Here is a 20,710-nt window from a genome sequence, read left to right on the forward strand (position 1 = left end):
AAAAAGAACACTGTTAAATGCAAATTTGAATTATTCATGCCAGTTAACATGGTTTATGCAAAATAATATATATTTCAGATCTATGGAAACATTGTTAAAGACAATAAGCTATGTGTCAGTGGTTGCAAAGGCAAAGTTTTATGCATTAAAAAACAGAATATCTTGAATCTACCTCTTTTCGATACTGATTCGCAGCATTTAAATTGTCCAAGATAATTGTATCTCCAAGAAGCATCCCAAATACTGAAAAACAAATTTTCATTTTAATAGAATGCCTTTTACAATTAAATATTGCAAATGCTAAACTCACTGGTTTACATACTATAAACCAATGTGTAATAATTAACAGTAATACTGAGTTTCCCCACAGGATGATCATAAAAAATTTAAGAATAGCATTAATGGCTGGCATACTACTATTCACAAAATTATTTGCAATTTCAATATTATAATTGCACACACAAGGAAAATGCATTGCAGCATTTTAGAAGAAAATAGATCAAGTGCTTCACAGTCCTTTCTGGAAGCTGAACATAGGGCATGGATAATGGCAACCCCTCATCCAAAACATTAAGCTCCTACTCTCGAAAGCTTGCATTAACTGAAGGCTTGGGAGTGAAGAAGTCATTCTTGCTCACACTCAATCTCTTTCAACCACTAGTCTCTTCATTTCAGCCAGTTTTTCACACTACATCTAAAACTCTGCTACATCCTCAACTTTTGACTCAAGCTGAATGAGTTGAGGTTATATCACTCAGTCTTGACCAACACATGGAAAAATCAGAGGGCATTCCTCTCTTCAGCTAATTCTGCGTCCAAGCCAAGAAACTTGCTTTTACTGTGCAAGCTTGCCAATAAATCTCACAAAAATACCTATAATTACTAGTTCTAGGGCAAGGAAATTTCAAACACATGCATGGCACATGCAGTACTTAAGTCACTTTTGAACAGAATTGGTTTAAAAGTACCAATCACAAAAGCAATCATACCTTAAAGCTAATCATCTTTCAAGTTATTAGACTATAAGACATAGGACAAGAAATATGGCATTCAGCCCAATGAGTCTGCTCCACTATTTCATCATGGCTGATTTATTATCGCACTCAACCCCATTCTTTTCCCTTCTTCTCATAACCTCTGATGCCTTTACTAATCAAGAACCTATCAACCGCCACTTTAAATACATCCGATATCTGGGCCTCCACAACCACCTGTGGGAATGATTTCCACAGAGTCACCACTCTCTGGCCGAAGAAATTCCTCCTCATCTCTGTCCTAAAAAGGAACGTCCTTTTATTCTGAGAAAGATTCTGTTCATATTTTTCAGCATGTATTCAAATTTTTTCTCTTTTTGAATTCTTTTTGAATCCATTGAGAACCTAAAAGGCCATCTCTATTGAAGAGCATCAACTACACAGGAATAAGCTATCTGCTGACTAATATGAAATATAATTAGTAAAAAAAAATTATTAAAGCAACTACCTTTCAGAAAAATAAAACCCAGATGGTTATAATCAATGATTAATGCTAAATATAAAATTATACAATTATTTTAGGTTAAAACAAAATTGGGACAAATATACTTTACCCATTCGACATTGTTCAACATTTTCTGTGAAAATTAGTAGGTCACGTGCAAATATTGGGTTTCCTTCAGGCTTGAAATGGCATTTTCCATTTCGCATGTGAGGTAATGGTCTATAATTCACAAAAAAGCAAACCTGAGCACTTACATAAAGAAATTTAAACAGCATTTAGCAGCAATTTACAAAATTATGTAATTTATTAATACATTTTACATTTTATATTTCTTCCCTCAATACAGGAGCTAATATTTGCTTAATTTACCAAGTGCATTTTGAAATGACATCTTGAACTCTTACTACCTCCCCAAAATATGACCAAAGGAATATGACTATCAACCACAAGAAAAATTGTAGTTGTAATACATGAATTCAGTATATTCATAGTCTGTGTTTTTAAAAATCAATGCAACTCAAATTTAGCAAACTAAATGAGAATTGAAACTTCTGTACTAAGCTTCATACGGTTTTTAGACCGCGCTGTTTCCAGATGTAATAACCAATTAAGCCCAATACAAATTTTTGTCTGAATATAGTATTAAAATAACAGTATGTCGTGAACTAGTACTTAACTTCAAATTTTAAGTTAAATGTAAAATTTAACCTAATTAATTCTGACAGCTTCATCAACACGAGTCTAAAATACATGACTCATCAAACTGTTTTTAAATTATAATCTGGTACATATTTAACATGTTGACATTCTAATGCATTTTCTAATGTCCCTTCACAAAGTTTGTTCAACTGGTTGAAATTTCAGTTAACAGTTTATACCTATTACTATCTGGAAGGTTTTTTCTATATATAGAATCAAGTGGAAGTACTTGTTGACGACCCTGGGTTTCATCAAAGATACGTCGTGCCGCATCTGTGGTTAAAGTAACCACACAGTCCATATCACTAGCCATATGCCATGAGATGACCTTGGCTACCTCATCATCCTCTATCATTGCCAAGTGTGCAATCTGTAATTAAAACAAAAAAAAATCTTTTCATTAAGGAATTTAAAACAAAGTGTCATAAGCCATTAAAAAATAACAATTGTGAAAAATGAAGGAAAAAGTTGTATTTCATTGGCAAGGTGGGAGCATGCACACTAATGCAAGGAGGATTAGAATAGCTAAGCACACCATTTTGGGAAACCCTAGCCTCTAAGAAATACTGATTAAATAATAGCCTCAATTCCCTTGACAAATGCACCAGGTTCAATGCCTTTCTAGTAAAATAGCTACCAATATACAATGCTGATTTACTTTTAGGTACATTAGACAGTATTAATTTGTGGCAAAGGAAGAATACAAATTAGCACAAATTAAAAGCATCAGCATTTCATCAATAATATAGGTATTAATTGGTTTGAACTAAATACAGTTGGATTTTTTATCCTCAGCTGGACTGTGTAAGTTCTATAATGCAGAGTTTATAAATTATTCAGTAATTATAATGATCATACCTTTCCCAAAATGTCACTGCTGTTCCTAGAATAATTTGGCAGAGAACATGTTCTCCTGGGCAATTTCATTATCCTCTCTCTTTCAATTTTCATCTGCTTGATGACTACATCAATATCTTGAAGCTACATTGAAGAAAAACAGTATTTTCAGCATGTGGTTTAGATTGGGGGTGGGGGGGTTAGAGAAGAACAGCATTTTAAAATGAAACACAATATACAATCTGCCGTAAAGTCTACAACTTGCACTGAATTCTGATGTGATCTAAAAATAACAATTGAAATGCACAGTTATATATATATATAAAAATTACGAACCCTTTGCAATTACCTGGTTTTCTGCACGAATTACTCATAAAATTTGGTCTGATCTTCATCTGTCACAATAATAGAAAAACAAAACTGCCTAAGCCAATAACATACAGACAATGGTACTTTTCATGTCATTATTGAACACATTGCTTTATCATTCGAAGTCCAGGGTGGAAAAAGCACATGAATTCTTGCATTTAATAATTGGTCGAACCTCCTTGAGCAGCAATAACCTCCACCAAACGTTACTTGTAGCAGCTGATCTGACCTGTACAACTGTGAAGAGGAATTTGAGACCATTTCTCCATTCAAAACTGTTTCAGTTCATCAATATTTGTGGCTAACCTTGCATGGACAGCCACCTTCAGGTCATGCTACAGCATCTTAATTGGATTGAGGTCTAGATTTTGATTTGGGCATTACAAAAATGTTCTTATTATACCATTCTGTTATTTATTTACTTTTGCGTTTTGGATCTTGTCTTGTTGCATTATCCAATTTCTATTAAGCTTCAGGTGACAGACTGCTACCATGACATTCTCCTGTAGAATGTCTTGATGCAATTTTGAATTCACTGTTCCCTCAACGACTGCAAGCGGTCCAGGCCATGTTTCTGCACAGCTGGATGAGGTTTTAGTATTTGTGTGCAGTGCCCTTTTTCCTCTAAACATAGCAGTGTGCATTTCTGACAAAAAGTTCAACTTTTGTCTTATCTGTCCATAGAACATTGCTATAGTAACCTGGGCCTCTGTACCTCCCTCTGCAATTGGATCCTTGACTTCCAAACAGGAAGACCACAATCTATGTGGACTGGTGATAATATCTCCTCTTCTGTGATGATCAACACTGGTGCACTCAGGGGTGCATACTTAGCCAACAGCTCTACTCTCTCTATACTAATGACTGTGTGGCTAGATATAGCTCAAATACCATCTATAAATTTGCTGATGATACAACCATTGTTGGTAGAATCTCAGATGGAGAGAAGAGGCATACAAGAGCGAGATATGCCAACTAGTGGAGTAGTGTTGCAGCAACAACCTGGCACTCAACGTCAGAAAGATGAAAGAGCTGATTGTGGGCTTCAGGAAGGGTAAGATGAAGGAACACACACCAATCCTCATAGAGGGATCAGAGGTGGAGAGAGTAAGCAGTTTCAAGATCCTGGGTGTCAAGATCTTTGAGAAGCTAACTAGGTACCAACATATCATCTAACCATATAACAACTACAGCACGGAAACAGGCCATCTTGGCTCTACTAGTCCGTGCTGAACGCTTACTCACACCTAGTACCACTGGCCCGCACTCAGTCCATAACCCTCCATTCCTTTCCTGTCTGTTACACCTATCCAATTTTACTTTAAATGACAATACCGAACCTGCCTCCACCACTTCTACTGGAAGCTCGTTCCACACAGCTACCACTCTCTGAGTAAAGAAATTCCCCCTCGTGTTACCCTTAAAACTTTTGCCCCCTAACTCTCAAATCACGTCCTCTTGTTTGAATCTCCTCTACTCTCAATGGAAAAAGCCCATCCACATCAACTTATCTATCCCCCTCATAATTTTAAATACCTCTATCAAGTCCTCCCCTCAACCTTCTACGCTCCAAAGAATGAAGACCCAACTTGTTCAGCCTTTCCCTGTAACTTAGGTGCTGAAACCCAGGCAACATTCTAGTACATCTTCTCTGTACTCTCTCTATTTTGTTGGCATCTTTCCTATAATTCGGTGACCAGAACTGTACACAATACTCCAAATTTGGCCTTACCAATGCCTTGTACAATTTTAACATTACATCCCGACTCCTATACTCAATGCTCTGATTTATAAAGGCCAGCATACCAAAAGCTTTCTTCACCACTCTATCCACTTGAGATTCCACCTTCAGGGAACTATGCACCATTATTCCTAGATCACTCTGTTCTACTGCATTCTTCAATGCCCTACCATTTACCATGTATGTCCTATTTGGATTATTCCTACCAAAATGTAGCACTTCACAAGTATCAGCATTAAACTCCATCTGCCAATGTTCAGCCCACTCTTTTAACTGGCCTACAACTCTCTGCAAGCTTTGAAAACCTACTTCATTATCCACAACGCCACCTACCTTAGTATCATCTGCATACTTACTAATCCAATTTACCACCCCATCATTCAGATCATTAATGTATATGACAAATAACATTGGACCCCTGAGGCACACCACTAGTCACCAGCCTCCAACCTGACAAACAGTTATCTACTCTGGCATCTCCCATCCAGCCACTGTTGAATCCATTTTACTACTTCAATATTAAAACCTAACGATTGAACCCTCCTAACTAACCTTCTGTGTGGAACCTTGTCAAAGGCTTTACTGAGGTCCATATAGACAACATCCACTGCTTTACCCTCAACAACTTTCCCTGTAACCTCTTCAAAAAATTCAGTAAGATTTGTCAAAAATGACCCTCCACGCACAAAACCATGCTGACTGTTCCTAATCAGACCCTGTCTATCCAGATAATTATATATACCATCTCTAAGAATACTTTCCATTAATTTACCCACCTCTGATGTCAAATTGACAGGCCTATAATTGCTAAGTTTACTCTTTGAACCCTTTTTAAACAATGGAACCACATGAACAATATGCCAATCGTCCGGCACCATCCCCGTTTCTAATGACATTTTAAATATTTCTGTCTGAGCCCCTACTATTTCTACACTAACTTTCCTCAAGGTCCGAGGGAATATCCTGTCAGGACATGGAGATTTATCCACTTTTATATTCCTTAAATGCGCCAGTACTTCCTCCTCTTTAATCATCATAGTTTCCATAACTTCCCTACTTGTTTCCCTTACCTTACACAATTCAATATCCTTCTCCTTAGTGAATACTGAAGAAAAGAAATTGTTCAAAATCTCCCCCATCTCTTCCACACATAGCTGTCCACTCTGATTCTCTAAGGGACCAATTTTATCCCTCATTATCTTTTTGCTATTAATATAACTGTAGAAACCCTTTGGATTTATTTTCACTTTACCTGCCAAAGCAACGTCGTATTTCTTTCTTAAGATTCTTCTTACATTCTTTATATTCCTCGAGCACCTCATTTACTCCATGCTGCCTATATTTATTGTAGATATCTCTCTTTTTCCTAACCAAGTTTCCAATATCCCTTGAAAACCATGGCTCTCTCAAACTTTTAACCTTTCCTTTCAACCTAACAGGAACATAAAGATTCTGCAACCACAAAATTTCACCTCTAATTGACCTCCAGTTCTCTATTACATCCTTCCTATAAAACAAATTGTCCCAATCCACTCCTTCTAAATCCTTTCGCATCTCCTCAGAGTTAGCTTTTCTCCAATCAAAAATCTCAACCCTGGATCCAGTCCTATCCTTCTCCATAATTATATTGAAAGTAATGGCATTGTGATAATTGGACCCAAAGTGCTCCCCAATACATACCTCTGTCACCTGACCTATTTCATTCCCTAACAGAAGATCCAACACTTCCCCTTCTCTAGTTGGTACCTCTATGTACTGCTGCAAAAAACTATCCTGCACACTTTTTACAAACTCCAAACCATCCATCCCTTTTACAGTATGGGCTTCCCAGTCTATGTGTGGAAAATTAAAATCTCCCACAATCACAACCCTGTGCTTAATACAAATATCTGCTATCTCCTTGCAAATTTGCTCCTCCAATTCTCGCTCCCCATTAGGTGGTCTATAATACACCCTTATAAGTGTTACGACACCTTTCCCATTCAATTCCATCCAAATAGCCTCCCTAGACAAGCCCTCTAATCTATCCTGCCAGAGCACCACCATAATATTGTCTGTGACATTCAACGCAACACCTCCCCCTCTTGTCCCTCTGATTCCATCACACCTGAAGCAACGAAATCCAGGAACATTTAGTTGCCAATCACACCCCTCCCGCAACCATGTTTCACTAATAGCTACATCATATTTCCAGGTATCAAACCATGCTCTAAGCTCAACCATCTTTCTTACAATGCTCCTAGCATTAAAATAAATGCATTAAAGAAATTCTCCACCTCTTCATCTCTGTTTATCTCTAACAGTACAAAGAACTTTACTGTCTTCTTTTTCTTCCTTCTCTGATACATCTGTTCCTACCCTCTGGTTCCCCCCCCCCCCCCACCCCGTATCTAGTTTAAATCCACTGGAGAATCTCTAGCAAACCTACCTGCAAGAATATCTGTCCCCCTCCAGTTCAGATGTAAACCATCCCGCCGGAACAGGTCCCACCTTCCCTGGAAAACTGCCCAATTATGTATAAATCTGAAGCGCTCCTTCCTGCACCATGTCTTTGGCCACGTATTGATCTGCACTATCTTACTATTTCTAAACCCACCTGCACGTGGCACTGGTAGCAATCCTGAGATTGCTATCCTGGAGGTCCTGTCCTTTAACTTGGCACCTAGCTCCCTAACCTCACCTTTCAGGACCTCCTCACTCTTCCTACCCACGTCATTGGTCCCTACATGGACCACAACATCCGGCTGCTCACCCTCCCTCTTGAGAATACTGAGAACTCGACCCGAGATATCACGGACCCTGGCACCGGGGAGGCAACAGACCATCCGGGATTCTCTATCTCTTCCGCAGAACCTCCTATCTGTCCCCCTAACTATAGAATCCCCTACCACTACTGCTCTCCTCTTTTCCCTCCTTCCCTTCTGAGCTGAGGGTCCAGTCTTGGTGCCAGAGACGCAACCACTGCAACTTGTCCCTGGTAGGTCGTCCCCACCAACAGTATCCAAAACGGTATACTTATTGTTGATGGGAACAGCCACAGGGGTGCTCTGTTCTTCCTGTCTATTCCCCTTCCCTCTCCTGACAGTCACCCAACAACCTGTCTCCTGACTCCTAGGGGTGACTATCTCCCTGAAACTCCTATTTCTGCCTCTGCCTCATGAATGATCTGAAGTTCATCCAGCTCCAGCTCCCTAACATGGTTTGTCAGGAGCTGCAGCTGGATGCACCTTTTACAGGTATAGTCATCAGGGACAGCTGTACTCGCCCTGACTTCCCACATACTGCAAACAGAGCACTCAATTGCCCTAACTGCTGCCTCCATTACCTACTCCTAAGCTAATTAGATTAATTAGATTACCCAGCCTTACCTCACCTGGAGTGAAGCTCATACTCAGCCTCTACTCGCTATTTAAATTCCCCTGCTGATCTCAGAGGCCGACTTTCACGTGCCTGTGCAGTCTAGCCTCTTTGCCCCGATCAGTTAAAAAATCACAGCTTCTCTCCGAGCTTCTTTTACCTCTTCCACCTTTTGCTTCGATTTAAATATCGATGCAGTTATAAAGCTGGCAAGACAGTGAATATATGAGGGGTGATTGATAAGCTCGTGGCCTAAGGTAGAAGGAGATGAGTTATACAGCTGTCATTACAAGCACATACAGTTCAACTCTGAGTGATGATACAGAAAGTTTGAAGTTAATAACTCATCTCCTTCTTCCTTAGACCACGAACTCCACGACTGCTGGACTAAGTGTGTAAATGTAGGAGGGGACCATGTTGAAAAATAAATGTGCTAGGTTTTCTAAAATTGACTTCTTCTACCTTGAGGTTACGAACGAATCACCCCTTGTACTTCACTAAAAGCTTGAAGAGATTTGGTATGTCAACAAATACATTCAAAAACTTATATAGATATACCGTGGAGAGCATTCTGACATACTGCATCACTGTCTGGTTTAGTGGGTGGGGTAGCTGCTACACAGGACCTAAAGAAGCTGCCGAGGATCTTGGGTACTTAGTCTACAAAGTATCCCCAGTACACCTTCAAGGAGCCGTTTCTCAGAAAGGCAGCATCCATTATTAAGGACTCCCAGCACTTCAGGGCATGCCCTTTTCTCACTGTTACTATCAAGTAGGAGGTACAGAAGTCTAAAGGCACACACTCAATGATTCAGGAACAGCTTCTTCCCCTCTGCCATCTGATTCCTAAATGAATACTGAACCTGTGAACACTACCTCATTTTTTAATATATATTATTTGTTTTTGCACAATTTTTAATCTATTCAATATATGTATACTGTAATTGATTTATGTATTTTTTTTCTTCTATATTATGTATTGCATTGAACTGCTAAGTTAAATTTCATGGCACATGCCGGTGATAATAAAACTGATTCTGCTAATGATTCTGACATTGTCTTAGAAGTGTTGTAGAACAACCAGGTGGCCTTTTGCAAACGTGAGATGTGCAGCAATATTTTTTTTGGAGAGCACTGGTGTCCTCTGTGGAGTCCTTCCATGAACAACATGCTTGTTCAGTGCTTTTCTGATAGTGGACACATGAACAGAGACTTTAACAAGTTCCAAAGATATCTGCAGGTCTTTTTCATCTCCTTCAGCATTGCACGTTATGCTCTTCGTGTGATCTTTGCAAGACGCTCACTCCTAGGGAGAGTAGCAACAGTACTGAATTTCCTCCATTTGTAGACAATTTCTCTGTTCATCATCTAAAGACTGATGAACACTTGGGTCTTTAGAAATGCTTTTGTAGCCTTCTCCAGGCTCATGCATCTCTACATCTCATACATCTAAAGGTAAGGTCGCTAGGTGCTTTTTAGAATTATTCTATCAATCCAGTTCAGGTATGGGGGAGGCAGTCAGAGCAGTGGTGTGCTCCGTATGCAGTATGTGGGAAGTCAGGGTCAACACAGTTGTCCCTGATGACCACACCTGCAAAAGGTGCGTCCAGCTGCAGCTCCTATCAGCCCGAGTTAGGGAGTTGGAGCGGGAGCTGGATGAACTACGGATTATTTGGGAGGCAGAGACAGAGATAGATAGGAGTTATCAGGAGGTAGTCACACCAAAAATCCAAGAAGTAGGCAGATGGGTGACGGTCCAGAGAGGCAGGGGGAGCAGGCAGAGAGAGCAGAGCACGCCTGCGGCCATTCCCATTAACAATAAGTATACCGTACTGGATACTGTTGATGGGGATGACCTACCAGGAATGAGTTGTAGTGGTCCTGCCTCTGGCACAGAGGTTGAACCCTCAACTAGGAAGGGGAGGAGGGAAGAGAAGAGAGCGATAGTTTTAGGGGATTCTATAGTCAGGGGGGCAGATAGGAGATTTTGTGGGGCAGATCGGGAGTCTCGGATGGTATGTTGCCTCCCTGGTGCCAGGGTCTGGGACATTTCAGATCGGGTGCAGGCTATTCTTGAGAACGAGGGAATGAACCCAGATGTAGTGGTCCATGTAGGGACCAACGATGTAGGTAAGGTGAGTGAGGGGGTCCTGCTTAGAGAGTTCAGGGAGTTAGGAGTGAAGCTGAAAGGCAGGACCTCCAGGGTGACAATCTCGGGATTGCTACCTGTGCCACGTGTGAGTGAGGCGAAGAATAGAATGATTATGCACATTAATACGAGGCTGAGAGCATGGTGCAGGAAGGAAGGGTTCAGGTTTTTGGATAATTGGTCTTTGTTCCAGGGACGTTGGGATCTGTTTCGAAGGGACGGTCTACATCTGAACTGGAGGGGTACTAACATTCTTGCAGGAATGTTTGCCAGTGCTGCTCGGGGGGGTTTAAACTAGATGTGCAGGGGGCAGGGATCCAGAATACAAGAGAAGATGATATGATGAAGGATAAGGGACAGGTGGGGAATACACGTTTCCCAAATATTAATTGTGTAAAGGAGAAAGGTGAGACAGAACATGTGTTGGAAAAGTTACATGTACAGAGGGTTGGTCAGAAGGAGCATGGGGTTAAATGTGTAGAAGGTTTGGGTGATCTTGAGAAGGTCATTAAAATTCAAGGTGCAATTAGCCCAATGGAAGTTCAAGGAGCTGGGTTAGGTACAATAGTCAGTGTTTTAAGCAAAGAGAGGAGGAATGGGCTAAGAATTCTATACTTGAATGCGCGTAGTGTCAGAAATAAGACAGATGAGCTTGAAGCTCAGATGAAAATGGGGAACTACGATATTGTTGGGATAACGGAGACATAGCTGCAAGGGGATCAGGCCTGGGAATTGAGTGTACCAGGGTATACGTGCTATCGTAGAGACAGAAATATGGGAAGAGGGGTGGGGTGGCCCTGTTGGTGAGGAATGAGATTCAGTCCTTAGCAAGGGGTGACTTAGGAACAGGGGAAGTAGAGTCTGTGTGGATTGAGCTGAGGAACAGTAAGGATGAAAAGACCCTATTGGGTGTTGCGTACAGGCCCCCAAACAGCAGCGTTGATATTGGGTACAAGTTGATTAGGGAGTTAACATTGGCATGTGCTAAAGGTAATGCAGTCGTTATGGGAGATTTCAACATGCAGGTGAACTGGGAGAATCAGGTAGGTGCTGGACCCCAGGATAGGGAGTTTGTGGAGTGTCTAAGGGATGTATTTTTGGAACAGCTTGTGCTTGAGCCAACCAGGAACGAGGCTATTTTGGACTTGGTGATGTGTAATGAACAGGAATTGATAAGTGATCTTGAAGTAAAGGAGCCATTATCATAACATGATAAGTTTTTATCTACAATTTGAGAGGGATAAGGGCAGATCAGAGGTGTCAGTGTTGCAATTAAATAAAGGAGACTACGGAGCCACGAGGGAAGAGCTGGCCAAAGTTAAATGGGCGGATGCCCTGGCAGGAAAGACAGTGGATCAGCAGTGGCAGATATTCTTGGGGATAATACAAAAGATGCAAAAGCAGTTCATTCCAATGAGAAGGAAGGATCCAAAGAGGGGGAAGAGGCCATAGTGGTTGACAAAGGAAGTCAGAGATTGTATAGCATGAAAGAAAAAGAAGTATGACAGGGCTAAGATGAGTGGGAATACAGATGATTGGGAAAGTTTTAAGGAACAGCAGATCTTAACTAAAAAAGCAATACGGAGAGAAAAAAATCAGGTATGAGCTCAGTCTAGCCAGGAATATAAAAGGGGATAGCAAAAGCTTTTTTAGCTATGTGAAGAGAAAGAAGATAGTTAAGAACAATGTTGGCCCCTTGAAAAATGAACTGGGAGAAATTGTTATGGGAAACAGGGAAATGGCAACAGAATTTAATGCGTACTTTAGATCTGTCTTCACCAGGGAGGACACAAGCAATCTCCCAGATGTATGGATGGGCCAGGGTCATAAGATATCAGAGGAATTGAAACAGATTGACATTAGGAAAGAAACTGTGATGAGTAGACTGATAGGACTGAAGGCTAATAAATCCCCGGGTCCAGATGGTCTGCATCCAAGGGTTCTAAAAGAGGTGGCTCAGGAAATTGCGGATGCATTGGTAATCATTTTCCAATGTTCCTTAGATTCAGGATCAGTTCCTGAAGATTGGAGAGTGGCTAATGTTATCCCACTTTTCAAGAAGGGAGGGAAGGAGAAAATGGAGAACTAACGTCAGCCTAACGTCAGTCATGGGGAAGATGCTTGAGTCCATTATTAAGGACGAAATAGTGGCATATCTTGATGGCAGTTATAGGATTAGGCCGAGCCAGCATGGATTTACCAAGGGCAAATCATGCTTGACTAATCTGTTGGAGTTTTTTGAGGGTGTAACAAGGATGTTAGACGAGGGTAAGCCAGTGGATGTAGTGTACCTAGATTTTCAGAAGGCATTCGATAAGGTGCCACATAGGAGATTGGTGAGTAAAATCAGAGCTCATGGCATTGGGGGCAGGGTTTCAACATGGATAGAAAACTGGTTGGCAGATAGAAAGCAAAGGGTAGCAGTGAATGGAATGTGTGTTTCTCGGACTGGCTGGAGGTGACTGGTGGGGTACCACAGGGCTCTGTATTGGGACCACAGCTCTTTACGATTTATGTCAACGATTTAGATGAGGGCATTGAAAACTATATCAGCAAGTTTGCTGACGATACTAAACTGGGTGGCAGTGTGACATGCGAAGAGGACGTTAGAAGAATACAGGGAGACTTGGATAGGTTGGGTGAATGGGCAGATACTTGGCAGATGTCATTCAATGTGAATAAATGTGAAGTTATCCACTTTGGAAGCAGGAACAAGAGGGCAGAGTATTGTCTGAACGGTGTAGAGTTAGGTAAGGGAGAAATGCAAAGAGACCTAGGAGTCCTAGTTCATCAGTCAATGAAGGTGAATGAGCAAGTGCAACAGGCAGTGAAGAGGGCAAATGGAATGTTGGCCTTTATTACAAGGGGAATTGAGTACAAGAGCAAGGATGTCCTTTTGCATTTGTACAGGGCCCTGGTGAGACCACACCTGGAATATTGTGTACAGTTTTGGTCTCCAGGTTTAAGGAAGGACATTCTGGCAATTGAGGAAGTGCAGCGTAGATTCACTAGGTTGATTCCTGGGATGGCAGGGCTGTCTTACGCAGAGAAATTGGGCTTGTACACACTGGAATTGAGGAGATTGAGAGGGGATCAGATTGAAACGTTTAAGATAATTAAAGGATTTGATAGGATTGAGACAGGAAATATGTTCCAGATGTTGGGAGAGTCCAGTACCAGAGGGCATGGATTGAGAATAAGAGGTCAGTTATTTAAAACAGAGTTGAGGAAAAACTTCTTCTCCCAGAGAGTTGTGGAGGTGTGGAATGCACTGCCTCAGAAGACGGTGGAGGCCAATTCTCTGGATGCTTTCAAGAAGGAGCTAGATAGATACCTGATGGATAGGGGAATCAAGGGATATGGGAACAAGGCAGGGACTGGGTATTGATAGTGAATGATCAGCCATGATCTCAGAATGGCGGTGCAGACTCAAGGGGCCGAATGGTCTACTTCTGCACCTATTGTCTATTGTCTACAATTCTTCTAAGGTCCTCTGAGAGTTGTTTTGATCAAGGCATGGTGCACTTAAATAGATCATTCTTGAGTTAGCTCTGTTAGTAACCTAACTTTGCATGTCCTTTTTTTTATATAAGGCAAAGAACTTCTAAGTCACACCACCAATCTCATTTCATTGATTGGAACACCTGACTCCAAACAGCTTTTCTAGAAGACATTACCCCAGAGGTTCACATAATTTATTGAACTTAGACTGTGATTTTTAAATTGTGTACTCAGTTTTGATGAGAAGTACAATTATTTGTGTGTTTTCTTAGTTTAGGCAGATTGTGTTTATCGATTATTGTGACGATGACGATCAGACCTTTTATGCGTAACTGATGCAGAAAACCAGGTAACTGCAAAGTGTTAACAAACTTTTTCCTGAACTGTATATAGGAAAGGATACTTTACAAGTTTTGAGGACATACCCCATTTCAGTAATATTTACATATAATACATCGACAAACAATGCTACATACAGTGATCATTAAATCAGTTTCTATAGGCAATTTAAAATTTAAACAGAACAAAAACCAGGATTAAAAAACAAGCTAGTAAATCAGAGAAAGCTAGTAAAAATGGTTAATGTGGAGTGCTATACTGGATTAGAAGTTTGCCAATACTCTCTGGCTGCTTTGTATTTGCTGTTCAACAACGAACCCTGTAGAACTCCTTTATTGCTGGCCAAATCCATGGCAAGCTCCACATTCATCAACATACAGGGAGGTCCTATGACCAACATTTCACAGCTTGGAAATCCCTGATGTTTCCTGGCTGTGTTCCTTATAGGGATGGGGAGTGGCCTTGTCACAAATTTTCCAATCCTGAACCCATTTTCCCACACAGCCCCAAAAAATGGGACAACAGAGATATCAGGGGTTCCATGTCACTCATCTGAAAGGCAATGGGGTGAAGGCCCAAAAAACAATACAAATATTAATAAAATAATTATGTTAGCTTTTGAACTACATTTGTGTGTCAGTTAATATACACCCAATGGCCACTTTATTAGATACAGATGTGGAGCCGGCTGTGGTTTTCTGCTGCTGTAGCCTATCCACTTCAAGGTTCAATCTGTTGTGTGTTCAGAGATGCTCTTCTGCAAACCACTGTTGTAACACATGGTATTTTGAGTTACTGTCACCTTCCTGTTAGCCTGAATCATTCTGGCCTTTCTCCTCTGACCTCTCTCATTAACAAGGCACTTTCCCACAGAACTGCCGCTCACTAGATGTTTTTATTTTTTGCACTATTCTCTGGAAATTCTAGAGACTGTGGGTGAAAATCCCAGGAGATCAGCAGTTTCTGAGATACTCAAACCACCTCCAACAATCATTCTACAGCCAAAGTCACTTGCCTTTCTCAGCCGCTCAGACGTGCTACGTGTTGGTATCAGAGCCCTACTGAAGTTCAGAAGAGAATAGGAGAGAGTGAAAAAGGTGCAGATTCAGGTAAGGACCTGTGCAGGTTAGGTTGGCATTGACGCCAGAGGCCTAAACTCAGCACCAAACAAAAGGAAGGTAGGGTCACAGAGAGCAGTCATTTTCGGAGTGTTACAGTGATAAAGTGGGAAGGCTTTGTCTACTTCCCACTTCAGCAAGAACAGGCAGAGAGAGGCACAGTTCCGAAGCTTTTCTTTTAGTGCATAGTAGTCAGGATGGAATGCTCATCCTGTCAGATGTGGGTACTCTGGATACCTTACAGCTTCCCTAATGGGTGCATCAGCAGGAAGTGCACACAAACTCAGCTCCTGAATGACTGGGTCAAGGAGGATGTATGCAGGACCATTCGAGAGGCTGATGACATTATAGATTAGACTTTTGAAGAGGTAGTCATATTGAGAGTACAGGCTTTAGACAGTATAAGAGTGACTACCAGGAAAGATAAGGGGATTAAGAAGTCAGTGCAGGGCTCCCCTGCGACCTTTCCCCTCAGCAACAATTATACTTCCTTGGATACTGCTGGGGGAGGGGTAGACGACTCATTAGCGCACAGCAGCAGCAGTCAGAGCAGCTAGGCTAGTGGCACCATGGCCAGCTCTGAGGATAAGCAGGGAAGAGTAAAATCAAGCAATGCTGTAGTGATAGGGATTTGATAGATAGGGGGACAGACAGGAGATTCTGTGGTCACAAAAGAGACACCAGGATGTGTGTTGTCTCCTGGGTGTGAGGGTCTAGAATGTGTCAAAGCAGCTGCAGGATATTCTCAAGGATGAGGGAGTTTACAGCCAAACGTCCTAAACAGTGACTACATAGAGTTAGGAAAGAGGTTGAAGGACCTCCGAGGAAGTAATGTATAATTATTCCCAGTGGCATGGGCTAGTGCATGTAGGAATGGAAGAATGAGTGGCTAAGGAGATGGTGCAGGGGGCAGGGTTTTAAGTTCTTGGATTATTGGAACATTTTCTGGGGAATGGGTGACCTGTACAAGAGGGACAGGCTGCACCTGAACCAGAGGGGAGCCAACATCCTGGTCAGGAGGTTTGCTAATGCTACCTGGGAAGGTTTACACTAGTTTTGCAGGGACTGGTAAGCACCAAGTCAGTAAGTGAAGGATCCGACAGGAAGGTAGAAGTCAGGGAAAGTACTGAAAAATAAAATCAAAACAACAGGTATGATGTTTAGATTTTACTTTTCAATACTTTCTCTGATTTCTACATTCTTGTCCAGTAAGTCGGATAGTTTGAAGTCCGTGTATTTTAATGCTAGGAGTATTATGGGTAATGGTTATGAATTTATAGCATGGATCAGTACATGGAACTACGATGTTGTGGCCATTACAGAAACTGGGTTGTGAAGGGGCAGGAATGGGTGATTGATGAACCAGGTTTTCAAAGTTTTAAAAAAAATACAGAAGGAGGTAAAAGGGGGAGGGGCAGTTACACTCCCAATCAGTACAGTATCAAAACTGTACTCAGGGGAGACATAATGAAGGATTCAGACACAGAGTCCATTTAGGTAGAACCCAGGAACAGGAAGGGTGCAATCACACTGACTCCCTCAATAGCCACTGGGACAGTGAGGAACAGATATGTAAGCAGATTAAGGAAATGTGCAAAAAAAAAGAGGGTTGTTGTCATGGGGAATTTTAATATAAACTGGAACCTCCGTAGTGTAAGGGGTTTATATGGGACATAATTTGTTAAGTGTATCTTGGAGGGATTATTAAATTAATCCAACAAAAGGAGGGGCTGTATTAGGGAATGAGCCTGGCCATGTAACTGAACTTTTAATGGGTAAGAAGTTAGGGAATAGTGACCACAACTCCTTAACTTTCAAGAGAACTATAGATCAAGATAGGTAAGGTCCTTGCAGGAGAATTTTAAATTAGAGTAGGCCAAATTATGAAGGCATTAGGCAGGAACTAAGAAGAGTTAATTGGGAACACCTTTTTTCTGGGAAGTCCACAACAGAAATGTGGAGGGTGTTTAAAAACCAATTGCAGAGTACAAGAAAGGTATGTTCCTGTTAGAAGGAAAGACAGGGATGGAAAGATTAACAGAGCTTTGGATGTCCAGAAAGGTGATGGATTTAGTCAAGAAAAAAAAAGGAAAAGTACATAAAACTTTGAAAGTTAGGATCAAATGCAGCCCATGAGGAATATAAAGTCAGAAAAGAACTAAAGAAGGGCATTAGGAAAGCCTGAAGGGGTCATGAAAAGTCATTGACAAGTAGGATTAAGGTGAATCTGAAGACATTCTATACATACATCAATAGGAAGAGGGTAGGATCACTCAAGGATAGAGAGTGAAATAATTGTTTGGATGTGGAGAATGCGTGAGGTACTTAATGAGTAATTTACTTCAGTATTTACCAAGGAAAAGGACATGGAGGAACAGGAGATTCATGCTGAGTGTATGAATATGTCAGGGCATTGAGAGGTCAAACAGCAGGAAGTGTGGGGCCTCCTAAAGAGTATTAAGGTGGATAAGTCCTCAGGGCCTAATGAGATTTACCCCAGGTTATTGAAGGAGTCAAGAAACAAGATTGCTGTGGCCTTAACCAGTATCTTTGTGTCCTCTCTAAGCACAGGCAAAGTCCCGGAGGGCTGGTGAATGGCTAAGGTTGTATCGCTATTTAAGTGGAGAATGAAGGAAAATCCTAGGAATTAATAGTTCAGCAATTTCACTTGTTGGGAAATTGCTGTTGAAAATTCTAAGGTTACATAAATGAGCATTTGGAAACCCATGACCTAACTAGAGAGAGCCAGCATAGCTTTGTGTGGGGGCAAGTCAAATTGATTGAGTTTTTTTTGACAAGGTGATGAGAGAAATTGATGAAGGTAGGGCAGTGGATGTCGTCTACATGGATTTTTGTATGGCCCTCATGGGTCCATGACAAAGTCCTTCATGGAAGCATGGCATTTGATGAAGTCCCTTCTAATCTAGAGGATTAAGAACCATGGGGTTCGTAGCGAATTGGCTGTTTGGATTCAGTACTGACTTACTCATAAGGGCTTTCTTTGAGTTGGAGGTCTGTAATCAGAGGAGTTATGCAGTGATATGTGTTGGGACTTCTGCTGTTTGTGATGTATATAAATGACCTAGATGAAAATCTCTATGGGTGGGTTGGTAAGTTTACAGATGATACCAAGATTGATGGAGTTGTCAATAGTGTAGAAGACTGGCAAAAAATACAACACAATATAGAATAAATGCACATTTCGGCAGAGAAATGGCAGATGGAGTTTCACCCAGATAAATGTGAAGTAGGGAAAATGCAAGGAGAAAGTACACCATTAAGGGCAAGACCCATAAGTGTTGCTGTGCAGAGAGATCTTGAGGTTCCAATTCATAGCTCCATGAAGGTGGCTACAGAGGTCGACAGGGTGGTTAAGAAGGTCTATGGAATGCTTGCTTTTATTAGTTAAGGAATTGAGTTCAAAAGTCAAGAGATTAGGTTGCAACTGTACACGACTGTGGTTAGGCCACATCTGGAGTTCTACACATACAGCTCTAGTTGCCTCACAATAAGAAGGATGTTGAGGCTTTGGAGTGGGTGCAGAAGTAGTTTCCCAGGATGCTGTCTTGTTTACAGGGTATATGCTATCAGAAGAGGCTGGACAAACTTGGGTTCTTTACTTTGGAGCAGCGGAGGCTGAATGGAAATTTGATAGAGGTTTATAAGATCATGAGAGATACAGATAAGAGTAGACAGGGAGTATAATTTTTCCCCGAGGGTTGAAAGGTCTAATACTAGAGGGCATGCACTGAAGGTGAGGGGGGTAGGTTCAAAGGGGATGTGAGGGGTAAATTTTTTACTCAGAGTAGTGGATGCCTGTATTGAGCTGCCTGCAATGACGGTAGAGGCAAACACATTAGAGGTTTCTAAGAAACGTTTAGATAGACACACAAATGTGAGGAAGATGGAGGGACATGAACATTGTATAGAGAGAAGGGATTAATTTTTTAGGAGTATTTGATTTACTTTTTAGCTGGTTTGACACAACATTGTGAGCTAAAGGGCCTGTTCCTGTGCTTTACTGTTCTGTGTTCAACGTTCTATCATGATTCTTCTCCATTCTGATGCTCGAACAATAACTGAACCTTTTGACCATGTAAAGCATGCTTTTATGCACTGAGTTGCTTCCAAGTGATTGGCTGATTAGAAATTTGCATTAACAAGCAGCTATACAACTGTACTTAATAAAGAGGCCACTAAGTATATTTTGGTTTCTTAAGGTTGTCATAGATACTAGGAATGCTCCGAGTGGCAGGCATCTCAAATAGCCTCTGACAACCAAGAGCAGCTCCTGACCTTCATATGTGGCACAGCTATTAAACCTGGCGGAACTATTTCTACTGAGAGGAGAAGGGACAAAGGGGCAAAGGTGGGTTAGTGGCAGCTCATCTAGAAGGAGGAAAATGCTGACTTTAAACCTCCACTGCTTTGCTGCTATACCTACTCAAAAGGGAGTACTTCAGGAATAAACCCCAAAGTCAAAATCTGGAGCTGGAGATTCTAAAGCAGTCCTACGTTGAGTTCAACGTTGACTGGCAACTTCCTACACACTGCTGGTGAAAAACTGTTTTAGTCTCTGCACTTCTTTTGGATTCATCTGCTGTGCGGAAAGCTGCAGGTGGGTGAATGTCTTTGATAGGATAAACCAAGGTGACAATGAGGAAAAGCCATATAAACAAGGTTACATGGTCAATAAATGGTCAATTATGGGAGCAACTAGGGGTGAGAAAATAGACAAAATAATTCTGGGATTGTGAATTGCAAAACAGGAGCACAAGCTCAGCAAGCTTTATCGTTATTTCCTTTCTTCCTGAAAAATCAGGTCCTGAAACGTGTAAACAATGCATTTCTGATATCTGCATGAAGTGGAGGTGCAGGTGCTAAAAATCTGCATCTCTAGACCTTATTTGGAAAGATATCCTTGGATTCCTGCTGCTCACACTTGGGAGTGAAAAAAAATGATTTAACCCATTTTAGTAGTTCCTAACAACACAAATACAAATCACAAACGAGAAAAACTGCAGATGCTTGAGGAACTCTGAAGCCAGCCAGCATCTATGGAAAAGAGTAAAAAGTTGACGATTTGTGCCAAGATCCTTCAAGACTGGAGAAAAAAAGATG

The 20,710-nt window shown here is 41.2% G+C and overlaps 1 protein-coding gene across 2 annotated transcripts in view; it reads right to left on the reverse strand.

The window, feature by feature from the left end:
- Positions 1-20,710, reverse strand: part of smchd1 (structural maintenance of chromosomes flexible hinge domain containing 1) — a 206,849-nt gene that overhangs the window by 20,330 nt on the left and 165,809 nt on the right. The window contains exons 41-44 of one of the 2 annotated variants that reach the window (XM_059979642.1): positions 3,037-3,159; positions 2,358-2,548; positions 1,589-1,698; positions 173-243 (exon numbers count right to left, since the gene is read on the reverse strand). In XM_059979642.1, the coding sequence (XP_059835625.1) occupies positions 173-243; positions 1,589-1,698; positions 2,358-2,548; positions 3,037-3,159 (495 nt within the window). Of the gene's footprint in view, positions 1-172; positions 244-1,588; positions 1,699-2,357; positions 2,549-3,036; positions 3,160-20,710 lie in introns of those variants that run through there. The other variant, XM_059979634.1, reaches the window with a different exon arrangement.

Source organism: Hypanus sabinus, chromosome 1 (genome assembly GCF_030144855.1).
Source record: "Hypanus sabinus isolate sHypSab1 chromosome 1, sHypSab1.hap1, whole genome shotgun sequence".
Lineage (NCBI taxonomy): Eukaryota > Metazoa > Chordata > Chondrichthyes > Myliobatiformes > Dasyatidae > Hypanus > Hypanus sabinus.